Source organism: Rousettus aegyptiacus, unplaced genomic scaffold, assembly GCF_014176215.1.
Source record: "Rousettus aegyptiacus isolate mRouAeg1 unplaced genomic scaffold, mRouAeg1.p scaffold_m13_p_18, whole genome shotgun sequence".
Lineage (NCBI taxonomy): Eukaryota > Metazoa > Chordata > Mammalia > Chiroptera > Pteropodidae > Rousettus > Rousettus aegyptiacus.
The window spans coordinates 17,736,948-17,749,965 of record NW_023416293.1 but is presented as its reverse complement, the minus strand read 5'-3'; the positions used below and the strand labels follow the sequence as shown (position 1 = coordinate 17,749,965).

The following is a 13,018-nucleotide window of genomic DNA, read 5'->3' as shown; positions in this document are numbered from 1 at the left end:
ATGTATTACAAATTGATAACCGTAGCTCATTTTAATTGAAGCTAATTGTTAATCTAATTCAGGTTTAACTAGAGATGTAGCAAACATATTTGTCGTATATTTTTAGGTATTGTATTTTATTACAGAGGCTCTGTGCTTGATATATAATACTGTTTAATAGTCATTTGTTGGCTACATGATTAAAGATTTACCTATCAAAGTTGTTTTTACTAGACATGCTTAATTTTTGTTTAAAAGAAGAAAACTGCTTTTTTCTCTTGAAATTGTTTGAACCAATGGAAGGTGTTCCAGTGGTAGCAGTTTTGCCATCTATGCAATGAGCGCCTAGTGCTTAAGACTGTTACGATTGAACGAGCTGCATGGAAAAGCGGCCGGCACGGTGCCCGGCAGGAAGTAAACAGTTCATAAGTGTCAGTGGACTTATGAAAACAGTGGTTTTCGTTTCTTCATCTCGTTTACTGTGTTTTGACAAATCAGTTGTCTTATTTCTCTAGTTCACATAGTCTATGGTCTCTTTCCAGCCTTTGATCAGGCACTTGAATTTCACAGAAGTAGAACTATTCCTGCTAACTGGAAGACTGAGTTGAAAGAGGATAGCTCTAGCAGTGAAGCGGAGGAAGAAGAGGAGGAGGAAGATGACGAAAAAGAAAAGGAGGATAACAGCAGCGAGGAAGAGGTAAGCAGGAGGGTGTTCGCCTTCAGAGTGGAGAACAGAGTTGGGTTTCCTTTGTGAGTTAGCGGTCGGCATAAGTCATTAATCACTTAAATATTTTTAGTATTAGAAACATTTTGTAAAACAGTTTTATTTGTGATACTCATCATAATCAAGTAGTTTGCTTACTTACCTTAAAATAGAAATATGATCTTATGAAATTAAAAATATCAAGTATAGTTATCCCAATAACCTCAAAGTGTTTCTTAATCTTGCTGTGCTTTTGGTTTATCAGATAATTAAGGAAATATCCACCTAACATAGCAAAACTACTTTCACATACTTTTGACCATCGTGTAGATAGTTGTCACCTCATACAATGTTTGCACCTACGTATTTTATTAAAATACCTAGAAAAGCATAAATATATATTCTATCTAGTATTAAAAGAATAATCAACAAAAAAGTAACGATTAGTATCGCTTTGATTCGGAGAATCTTAAACGATTTTATCTAATACAAATGGGTAGGTGGTTCTAATTAGATCATAAATAACACATCTCTTAATGTATATGGATCAAGGAACTGAAGTTTTGGAATTATTGTAGCTGGTACTTTAGGTCTAGTAGTGACAAATACCAAGAAAGATGTCCATGATATTACTAGTGACATCGTGCCACTGTATTCTTTAACGGTTTGTTGAACAACTTCTTAAAAGTTACTGGTGAGAAGTGCACATAGTGAAGGCTACGTACCGTATTTGATTATGAAGTGGATTGTACTTAATGTTTTTAGGAAACTCGGGTAATGTCTATGTAATGTTTTAGGTATTGTAAAATTCTGCCATTTAGATGTAGTAACGACTGTTAATGAGATAGAATTGTTTGTGTTCGAGTTTTATGATCTGGTGGTGCAGAAGGACAAGACAGTGGAAAAGCCTCAGTCTTAAGTCTTCTCCCCGACTTTTCCTATTTCAAACGCTGAGACGAGCAGGCGGTCTCGCCTAAAGCCTCCTTCATGGCTTCTTACTGCTCTAGTACTCAGGCTTCACTCCCGGGACCTCCTTGCAGTCCAGGCCCTGCCGTCCGCCCCTTCACTTCTCTCGACATGCCCTCCTACTTGCAGCCTCATGCCCTGGCAGTATCAAATGATGTCCCTTGCTGCTACTCAGCTGCACACATGCCAGCCCCTCTGTGCTCCCTCGCCCAGCCCGGCACCCCCTGCTCAGCTTCCAAACCCGATTTGAGTGTCATTGTCGGAAAGGGAAACCGCGAACTGTCATCACATTTCTCACGGCAGGAAAGTTAGTCACCCCACGTGCTAGTCTAAACTACTGCTGTTCTGTGTACATGTTTTGCATGTGTGTGTGCGCGCGCGCACATTTATTGATGTCTGTTTCTCTTCTCCCCTAACCATGTTTAACTGATACTCATACTCAAAGTGTCTGTCACAGGGTATAACATGTAACAGAAGATTAATAAATGCTAGTTACCAAACTTTGGTTGCTTAGATTTGTTTTATAAATGTTTTTGTAAAAGCAAATCTGCTTCCAGTTTAAATATTTTCTTATGTTAAATACAAACTTCACTTAAAAGTTTTGCAACAGGAATGAACTTGGCAGATTTTGAAAGTTAAATATTGTACCATGGGGACATCTAAGATAAAGTCTAGAAGGGATTTCCTTCAGCTTCACATCTGGCTGCCTTCGCAAAACCCAGCATACATGGGCCATGCTCAAATTGAGAAATGCAGCTTGATCATAAACAAGTTAATAATTGTCACACTTTTCTGTCCAACTAGCATGCCTAATGGTTTATCAACCTGGGTTTTTGTTTTTAACTTGCCTTCCTCTGCTTTGCTACCTTATAAAGGGTCAAATCTCATTCAGTGGCATTAGGCACATGATTTTAAGAATTAAGATGGTGTGCTTAGACTATACATTGAAAGTATGCTCCTGGCTTTTACTATTAGAAATACATTTGCCTCAGCCAGAGCGACTGTAAAGCCTCGGTGTAAATTTTGAATCATTTCCTTTGCCATCACCCCAGTGATGCTCCGCAGTAGCAGGCTCCATCGCTCATTTCCCGTTTATTTGATTCAGCACCTGACGTAATGGCTATGCTGACTGGTGCTCATTAAATGTTTGTTGAGTGGATGATAGCCACTGGATTGACGAGTTCCTCCATCTCACCTACTACCCTGCTCCTTGCAGGTTGCTTCAGGACCAGCTCCCTACTGCCACAGCCCCTGGCCACAGCAGCAAGAAGCTAGTCCCTCCCTTGTAATTGATAAATCGGGGAACTATTTTATTACTTGAAGATTTCCCTAAGTCTGAATCTTCAGGTATTGTAGATCAAGTTCGTTCCCCATTTTACGGATTTGCTAAGCTTTGAGTACTATACAGTGGGGCTCTGTGTAATGAAGGATGCTTGTAGCTACAGCTAATGGGACCCACACTTGTATAGTTCCTTGAGGACCAATAACAGTCAGTTTTGTTGTTAAACCCCGACCCAGTTTAATGTGGGTGAGAGGAGGTCTTCTTGAGCCTGTGACCTTAATTTAAAGAATCTACCTCTTATTTGGTAAAATGTTTGTGAATCATTTTTAGTCTCATTTTTTATATGAGAATTTACATATAGGGTTGTCACTATTGAGATACCTTTTAGGATGCATTCCTCTGTAAAGCGTAAAAGGTCTAGACTTTTCTGTCTTTGAACAGTTTAGTTTTAAGAAAGAATTTTTATTTGGTAAAAAGCCATTGAAGTATTTTAGTGAGTATTAGTCTTTGCTATTGATAGGAAATCTGCTTATATTATTAAAATTTTTAACTGAGGAACATAATTTTCTATTCTTCTGTGACTAAAATTAGGAAGAAATAGAACCATTCCCAGAAGAAAGGGAGAATTTCCTTCAGCAGTTGTACAAATTTATGGAGGATAGAGGTGAGTGTTTTTTCTTTTGTTCAACATTAATGTTGTCGACATCAGGTAGTTACTACTTTGAAAATAATAATTCTGTCCATTGAGCGTCACGTCACTGGTAATCATGGCCGTCTTCGATTGCCAGCATCCCAGCAGCTAGCAATAGTGTCTGTCACCTGGGAAGTGGAATGAGGAATTGACAGTATTTTGATGACTGTCATGGCCATGGACCCATAAATGCCTGTATTCTGTGCAGTCCTTTCCTCCACCCATCCATGGGACCCAGGAAACCCTTACACTAGGGAAAAGCAGCAGAGTGGGAATCAGCGCTGTTGTTTGCACGCGCACAGATGCCTCTAGTACAGGGCCTCCTTCTACAGAGTCACCGCTTGGTATTCCCAGGGTGTGCGGGGGAGAGACCGCAGAGAAGGAGGGAGAGGGGAAGAGAGGGAGAGCGAGCGAGAGATGCGCGACGCGCCATGCGCGACAGGGAGGGCCGCACTCGAAGACGCCGGGAGTCTTTTTATGACCCGGTCACAGAACTGGGAAGAGAATGAATCTGTCCATAGAGAGCCGGAAGGAGGGAAGGGTGGGAGTCCCAAGGTGAGCCTTGGCTCAGTTTGCTGAATCCGCCTGATGTTAAAAGAAATGCAAGGATTGGGGCAGAGCAGGGTGGGCGCTAACCTTCCGTCCACAGTGACGACCTCGTGCTCCAAGGTCCGGCCGCGATGCTCCTTCACTCTTGCTCATTCGCTGTTCACAGTGTGGTTTCTAGATTGAGGAGGACAAAACGAATGAATAGTACTTGGAAATGCAGCTGTAATCTGGAGATTAATGATTTTTAAATCATCATCATTTGTATTTCTAATGAGTAGAAGCCGGCTCTTTTTGTCTTATGTTTTGATAAATTATAGTGGCTATTACAGCATGGGTACCTTTTTGTTCTTTAATATAAAATGTCCTTGATTCCAGTGTTATATCTTTGTATTAATGGAGGCGTGGCCTAACAAGGTAGGCTATTTCTTAGGCTTTTGTATAAGATTTTAAAAAAAAGTGAAGAAAATGAAAACACTGGAATATTAGACCAGAGTAACAAATATGTCTGTGCCTGTTGCACGTAGTTTTGAAAGGGCCACAGGTCATGATCTCTGTCGTGTTTTTGCCTCCGCCACTTTTAAAGGTCTGATAGTGGCAGTGTCCTTGCCCTACACTTTCCCGTGTTAGAATGAAAAACAAAAACAAAAACACAACCGTGGCTTTCCTCTGAGTCATTCATAGCAGTGGTAAATTGGTGAAACACAAAGTGTCATGAAAATACCTCTCAGTGCGAAGCAGTTGCCCAGTTATCTCAGGACTTCCTAAGTTCTGCCAAACCTCGCTTCCCTAATGTCTGTACATCGTGTTTTATTGGAATTTTACTTTGCTCTCTCCGGTATTTATTCTTTTGTCCATTAAGGGAATAAAAAATAGTATAAGGTTTCAAAAATCCGACATGAGGAAAAATGTTTTAAAATGAAATGGCCTTAAGGTAGTAGTCATGATGTTTTTGATTAACAAGGGATATTTCTCCACATACAAGTTTTGTGCTATACTCGGTGGTAATATTTGAATCTTTTGAAATTTTAAATAAAATATGTAGTGTGGTTTTAATATTGATTACATTTTGTGTTTTCCTTAACAGGCACACCTATTAACAAACGACCTGTACTTGGATATCGAAATTTGAATCTCTTTAAGCTATTCAGACTCGTACACAAACTTGGTGGATTCGATAATGTAAGTATTATAATCACAAGTGAAACATGTTTTTCATACATGTTTTCTCTCATACAAAATTGTTTTTCAAAAAAATCTAAGAAGGAAAAGAAAAATATGGAAAGTACAAATTAGAAGCAGAGCTAGCTTCCTCAGACCAAATTTAAATTTAAAGTTTTTTTTTTTTTTAAATGAGCTTTCTGACTGACTGACTGTTAAGACCGTCAGACTTTCTGAAACCACCCGTGAGTGTCTATCACTGCACAACTAAATCGGTAGAAATTCTTTTTTTCTGTGTCTCTTTTCCACTAGACTGTAAAGTCCTTGGGAGCAGGGATTAGTCTTAATATTATTTATATCATTAATTTCTTCCATTGCGCCCGATATATGTAAAACATATCATTTATATGTATATGTGCATATTATATAAACATGCAGAAGATCTTTGTTGAAGTGAAGAAATTATCTTAACTTTGCCATAGTGGATGGTGCTTATCCAATTAAGACTGTTTTGAGGGGAAAATTCTGTAGAATAAAATGTTTAGTAAGATGCATAGAACTGCTTTGATTTATTATCTTGTAAGTTTTATGGGAAATTACACATCATTTAAAAATTTCTATCTGTTTCTTCATTACAAATTTTGATTTAGGAATGTGGATATTACTATAGCACAGTTTATTTTAAAGTCAAAGGTGTAATATTTCAACATTTGTAATTCTCTGAGATGTGTTAGGACCCTAAAACTTTAAAATATTATTGTAAACCAGATTTTTGATCTAGCATTTATTGAGGGCTCTTTTTCATTTCTTTGAGATTTTGAACCAGTAACTGTATTTATACATACTGTATCAGAGTTTTATTATATCCTACCTCTTAACTTGGGAGTTTTCATTTCCCTTTGTGCATTAGATTGAAAGTGGAGCCGTTTGGAAACAAGTCTACCAAGACCTTGGAATCCCTGTCTTAAATTCAGCCGCAGGGTACAATGTCAAGTGTGCTTATAAAAAGTAAGTTGGTGTACTTGATGTGGCTGTGGTCAATATTTTATCTAGAAAACAGGATGGAATTTATAACATAACTTAGGTCGATTATGTCTCCTAAGAAGAAATCAGAAATTTTTGCTAGAGTTACCACTCTGTAATGTAGCATTTACTAGCATGTATTCTGTGAATACTACTAAAATCGATGAGATACTCTATGAAGAAAGTTTTCTTGGCTAAGTACATTTGGAAAGTAACCTGTGTAGAGGTTAAAATGCCAAGGTGTTAAACAAACAGGTTGGAATCCAAGTTCTGCTGCTTAGCTTTTGGTACCTTTAGTCCATTTACTTGTTCTCCTAAGCCTAAGTTTCCTCATTTGTAAAATGAGATGATACTGTTTGCCTCCTAGGATTACTCTGATTCAGTGAGATTTTCCATGTACTAAGAGGCCCAATGCTGGGCATAGATGAAGCACTCAGCCAGCGGATGCCGTTACTAACCCTTCTGACGCCTGCTGTTGTTACGGCTACTGTTTTTAAGATCATGACTGCCTTTTCACTTGTAGCATAGTGTCCTTAAAAGAATATCTTCTTTGAAAACTACTTCTATTTGGGTTAAAAAGATTGGGAAGAACTCAAATTGAATAAAATCAGAATATTAATTTGGCTCTATATCTGAGAACTTAAATGCATGAATTTAAAAAACCGTAACTCTACAGTGGTATTTTGAAATGTTTTCCCAAATATAATTTCTCTTCATGTTTCTAGATACTTATATGGTTTTGAGGAGTACTGTAGATCGGCCAACATTGAATTTCAGATGGCATTGCCAGAGAAAGTTGTTAACAAGCCATGTAAGGAGTGTGAAAATGTAAAAGAAATAAAAGTTAAGGAAGAAAATGAACAAGAGATCAAAGAAATAAAGATCGAAGAGGAGGAAAAAATAATACCAAAAGAGGAAAAGTCTACTGAAGATGATATTGAAAGAAAGGAAAATATTAAACCCTCTCTGGTAAATCAGATACTGTCCTTTTTTTTCCTTTGGTACATTTTCTATATCCTCTAAAGTTTTCATAGTGAAATTTTGTATAATTTTACTTTATTCTTTGGTAAGTGCCATTTTCGTGTTTAAAAGTGCCGTTTGCTGTTTTCACTTAGTGTTTTAGGAATGGCAGGAGTTTCTTAAAATAACTAATAACTTTCTCAATATTAGTATTGGTTAGTACCTCTTTTTGCTAACAATTAGATCATAATTTAGGTTGACAATTTTTACTTTTGTTGGTTTAGTTCCTCTGATCTTTTTCTAGGGAAGTAAAAAGAATTTATTAGAATCTGTACCTACGCAAACTGATCAGGAAAAAGAAGTTAACATGAAAAAAACAGAAGAAAATGAAAATCTGGAGGGTAAAGATGATGAGACAACTGGGATAGATGAATCCCTCAGCAAAAAGGTAGAAGCCGAAGAAGAAAAAGCAAAATCTGGGTAAGAAACTTGTTTTTGGTTAAGATGCATTTCGGCTCAGTGAATTCCTATAATTTGTTCTTCGTATGTGTGTATGTATGAATCTAAATTTAATTGACAAAATATAGAATAATGGTATCTGCATTTATTACACAAACAGCATTTGCTTCCTTCAGAGACCCTACTAATGCAAATTTGTAGCAAAGGATCATATTTTTGATTCATTCTTCTTGCTCTCATCACGGAAATTTTTAAAATTTTGAGCTTGAGAAAAAGTACTTCCTACTGCATTAAGCTTTGCTGAATAACCAGATAATACAAACTTGGGAAGATGACTTTCTACAGTGTTTTGTAGATGGTATGTTGGCTGTAGATTTTGAGAGTTGTATTCATTTAAGCAAAAAAATAAGAATGGAAAAGTACTAATAGTCTTTAAAAGGCCAAAGTTGTTTTGTTGTGTTTTCTATGACAATAGTGATTACTTGTTTTGGTCAGTTTGGAATGATGAATTATTTGCATTGTAATTTGTGCATTGCCAGTGGGACCCCTGGACTTTATAGGTGGTTTCTGGTGTCTAATCTTATTTCTGAGGGTCTAAACATCCCTATTGTTATTGATCCTTTTAAATAAGTACAACCACATTTTATTTTTTGATCATTTTAGTATTTTTCTGAAATTTGGCCACAGCATGAAGCCAAACAGGGAGGAGGAGAAAAAAAAAATGATTAGATGATTAGATGTGTTTGTCAGATGAAGATCATAAAAGGTGTTCGTTTATTATCTTTGTTATATATCTGTGTGTATAAATGTGTATTTCCAGTACTCATTACTGCACTTGGAAATTATTTCAACTATTAAGAAAGTAAGTATTCAGCTTTCGGCCTAAATCTCTTGGTCATTTTAGTGTTTCGAAACTTTAGCCTCAGCATGCGAATAAATCTGGAAAAAGAAAAACTGGGTTTAGACGGACATAGTTAAGTGTCCGTTCATTAGACTTGGTCGCGGTTCTCTGTCTATAAACGTATCTGTGAAGTCCTCCATGCTGCTGCTGGAGACTCTTTCGACTACTATGAAACTTAGTGAGGATTCAGCTTTTTGCCTGAAAATCTGACTTTTGCGTCTGCTGCTACTTCTGGAGCAGCGGCTGTGTGGCAGGCTCTCTGATAAGCCTCTGTGTCTTCTCTTTGTCGCTAATAATTATCTTAAACTTAAAAATTAGTACTTTAAAAAGGTATTTATAGTACAAACTGTATTTTGTAGTTTTTTATTCATTTAATTCTTCAACTATACTGCTTTTCGACTTCTGACAGATATCTATCTGTGAGTGCATCAAAGCACAGACTTCTGAAGTCTGCTGCAGCCCCCTGGCTGTCTGTAGAAGCGTTACGCGCTGGCAACGTCCAGAATTGAGTTCTGAATTTTATTCGATCAGCGCAATAGAAAATTTTACAAGTATAAAGAATTAATAAAATATTATAGTGTATAAACTTAATGTGAGTAATTAGCTACTGCCAAGAATTTTTAGTGTTCTTCGTCCATATTCCAGGTATGAGAGATTAAATAAGTTAATTTAAAATGCCTGGTTCAGTGCCTGGCCCGTAGTAGGTATTGTAGCTTTTTTTTTCTTTTTTTTCCTGTTTAAATTTCATTGTAAGGCGTGTGGCACCGAAGTGGGAAATTTTGATAATTGTGAATTCAGATGAAATATCTTTACTGGTACATTTGGTTTCCCAAAATATAGTTGTTTAAAAGATAACTAACAAAATGTGTTTGTCAGTGTAATGTATTCATCAAGTTAATTTCTTTAACATATATGCTGGTCGCATTTTATACTTTCAAAGGCTATCTTTCTTGGCATTTTATGTTCTATCTCGATTAGTGCATTTACCTCTGATTTTTGCCACTGAATTCTTAGTGAAAAGAGTAGAGTATTTTCTTTGAGTAATAGTCAGTAATTACGTTGTTTTCTTTATACTGCAGAATATTATTTACATGACTTTAATTTGGTTTGTGTCTGAAGTCAATATTCAATTCGAAATTTTTATTTTTAATTGCTTTGATTTATTAATACAGAACATGAAATGTTTATTTCAGATTAAATACCGATTGCCCTGGCCACCACTTAAAGTAGGGTTGTGCTCACTGTTACTGGCATATGCTTTTTGTGTTTGGCTTATCGTATAATGTAAGATACACCTTGGAGTTTGTTTTCGTTTTTAAAAAATCTGGACCTTTTATTCTATATCTCTTTTCTCTCTTATATGATGATTTTGGGATAGATGATAAATCTCTTTGGTCCAAAATCTTTTCTTGTGGCACCACAATACACTTTCTGTTCTCTCTGATACTTTAACAATTTAATTTATATACGTATTTATATATTTTTTTATATACGTAAAACATTTATTTAAATTTCTTAATAATAGTTTATTATCCATAAAACCCTCTCATAATTTCTTAGATGTTTTAGCCTTACCGATAATTATTTTAATATAGAAATGTTAATGTATTTTCAGTAATAGAATTTTTTTTTTTTAATCTCAGATTGTAGCTGATTTCAATTAGGTTTTCATTTTAAGTACCTATTCATTTGACTGTAGAAGAGGCTTTACAGTAGGTCTACTTCTTGAGAATCTTTGTAGATGTGGTGATGCATTTCAGAGAAAGTTGACACGTTTGGTCCTTTTGTGAACTCAGACATAATTTCCCAGTCTCTGGTGCCTCCTGCCTTCCTCCTGCCTCCCTATCCGGAGGGAAGGCTATAGGAGAAGGAGCAAGCATTGAAGTGCTGCTCGGATCACTATTAACAGATAACTTCTGTTGCCTATGTAATTACATCATTAGAAGTGATAAAGTATGTTATTGCATATAAGAACATAAAACTGAAATTATCAGTGGAGGTATGCTTTTTACATAAATATTAACTTTTAAAGCTTCTTAGTTGCCCTGTGGTTCTGTTCTATGGTGTTTATTCATTTCTCAGCTGTAAAGGAGTAGATTCTTTTTGAGAGAAAACCATTGTGATAAGTATAGACGTACTGCAGAGCAGGTAAAAACTTAACTAAATAGAGTCGAGAATTTGACTGAAGGTTTTTTTTTAATCTAAGTACTTGAAAATATAATTTGAGATTTTTTCTGACTTGTTTGATATAGACTTGTGGCTAAGATGAATATAAACGCTCAGTTTTAGAAAGTGCATCATATTGAGAAGATCAGAATGTACGCAGTGCTGCTTCCGAATCGTTTAACTTTTGTTTCATTTGGAACTTTGAAGTTGAAAGAATTGGTAAGAAGCGTTTCAGTCAATAAAGTGGTAAAGAAAGCAGAAATTGTGGTGAAGTTTAGAACAGAAAAAAAAATTCATGTGATGTTAATGTGAAGTTAGAATATTCTTTGAAAGGTAAAAGAATATTTTAGTATAATATTTGAAAATTTGGTTGGAGTACCTTCTTAAATTGTTTAAGACTAATCATTGGCTAGTACAATGTTTTGTTTTAAACATCCTGAGACTGGAAATATTTGAATGAAAAATAATTTTTAGTTAGAAAATAGCTCTGAGGTGTAATGATTTTTGTTTCTGTCAACCGAGATGTAAAATATTTTTATAATAAAAACATGAGAAAATTGTTAGTCAACCGTACTAGTTTCTTGTGATTTAGCATAACTTCTGTTCTTTTGGCTGTTGGAGATTTTCCTTTAATGCACTTATTTTTCAGTGTTCCTTTTCTCTAACCGTATCTCTCTGTAACCATGGCCATCTGACACAGTTTTATTTTTTAATATTAACCGAAAATCAGAATTTCGTACTCATGGAACCTGCCATTTCCGGAACAGTCACAGCCACGATTTTATCAGTTTATGTGGTTTGGAACTGAAAAGCGTATGAAGTGTCTTTTATTAACTGCCATTTTTTAAACCTTTCAAGAGATGAAACGAATAAAGAGGAAGATGAAGAGGAGGAAGAAGTGGAAGAGGAGGAGGAGGAGGAGGAAGAGGAGGAAGACGGCGCCGGCGACAGTGCGCAGGAGGAGTTTGAGTGCTACCCCCCAGGCATGAAAGTGCAAGTGCGGTACGGACGAGGGAAAAGTCAGAAAATGTATGAAGCTAGTATTAAAGATTCTGATGTCGAAGGTGGAGAGGTCCTTTACTTGGTGCATTACTGCGGATGGAATGTGAGGTAACTTGAGTTTTAGCTAGTGATTGCTACCTAAAAACACTGATAAAATCATTTCCTATTTTCAGATTTAATTAACGAATCACAGGCTTATTAGTATTTTAATCGAGGTCCTGGCACCATACAAAAAATACGTAGTATTTAGCGCGTAAATGCCTTGCTTAGTGACTTCCTACCTACGTTTTTCAATGCTTAGGTGTCTTAGTGTCTAGAAAATGGAATCTACACAGTCGATTTTTATGTTATACCCGTAGATTAACAAAGGCAACATTAGTAGTGAAATGATAGAAAATTCTCTTTAAAAGGTGAAAGATTTGTGCTTCCTGCCGCCTATGAGCCAGTTAGCAGACTTCTTGCTCTCTCGCATTTCCAGCTACTTTGCCATAGCAACCTCTTCGTAATCTTCTTAAGTCATCACATTTCTTTCCTTCAGTAGGCAGGGATTTTAAAGTTAAGATTTGTTAAGAAGCTTTAGCTATTTCAAGAAGGTCTTCTCTCCTTTTAACAGCGCTCGCATGATAAGCCTTTTCAAAACCTCCAGAACTCATTTGTGTGTTTGAAACAGTGTAAGCAAGCCGCTTGACTACCATACAGTGCACTTTCTGGCTTCCCCCGGCCTAGGGAACCGAAAGGGAAGGCTGAGGTTTGGTTTCAGGCTGTGAGCCAATGACCGAAGTGTTTTTCGAACGCAAGTTTCCTTTGGTTTATCCAAAGAAATTTTGTATTTGAATTTTATCCAAAGTTTGTAAGTCAGTTTTGGGATCCGATTTAGATACCTTTTAAGAAAAACTTAATTCCTTTTCGAGCGTTTGCTGTTCTGTTCGAAATATAGCCTATGACACAGCCTTGTGACCCTTGCGAGTGGTTAACCATAGACGTTTTTTAGGTGGTGGTTTCATGGTGTGCCTAGTGTCTTCGAAGAGGAAGGAGTGCAGCTCTCATGCTTTCTACTTAAATTCTCTTCCGTGGCTTGGGAAGTTAAGAAAACATCCTCTCAAAGTCTCTTTAAAAAAAAAAACACTCTTTTTTTAAAGTACATTTTGGTACTGTCCTGTTGCAGCAGTAGGAAGCTCC

The 13,018-nt window shown here is 36.4% G+C and overlaps 1 protein-coding gene across 7 annotated transcripts in view; it reads left to right on the top strand.

Annotated features, from left to right (window-relative positions):
* Positions 1 to 13,018, top strand: part of ARID4B (AT-rich interaction domain 4B) — a 113,452-nt gene that overhangs the window by 70,869 nt on the left and 29,565 nt on the right. For 5 of the 7 annotated variants that reach the window (XR_004955470.1, XR_004955469.1, XM_016163384.2 and 2 more), the window contains exons 11-17: positions 522 to 676; positions 3,522 to 3,594; positions 5,255 to 5,349; positions 6,239 to 6,336; positions 7,077 to 7,320; positions 7,616 to 7,791; positions 11,696 to 11,947. Coding sequence is in view for 5 of the 7 variants with exons in the window: in XM_016163384.2 (XP_016018870.2) it covers positions 522 to 676; positions 3,522 to 3,594; positions 5,255 to 5,349; positions 6,239 to 6,336; positions 7,077 to 7,320; positions 7,616 to 7,791; positions 11,696 to 11,947 (1,093 nt within the window). In the remaining 2 variants the exon portion in view is untranslated. The remainder of the gene's footprint in view (positions 1 to 521; positions 677 to 3,521; positions 3,595 to 5,254; positions 5,350 to 6,238; positions 6,337 to 7,076; positions 7,321 to 7,615; positions 7,792 to 11,695; positions 11,948 to 13,018) is intronic. The other 2 variants (XM_036235598.1, XM_036235599.1) reach the window with 2 other exon arrangements.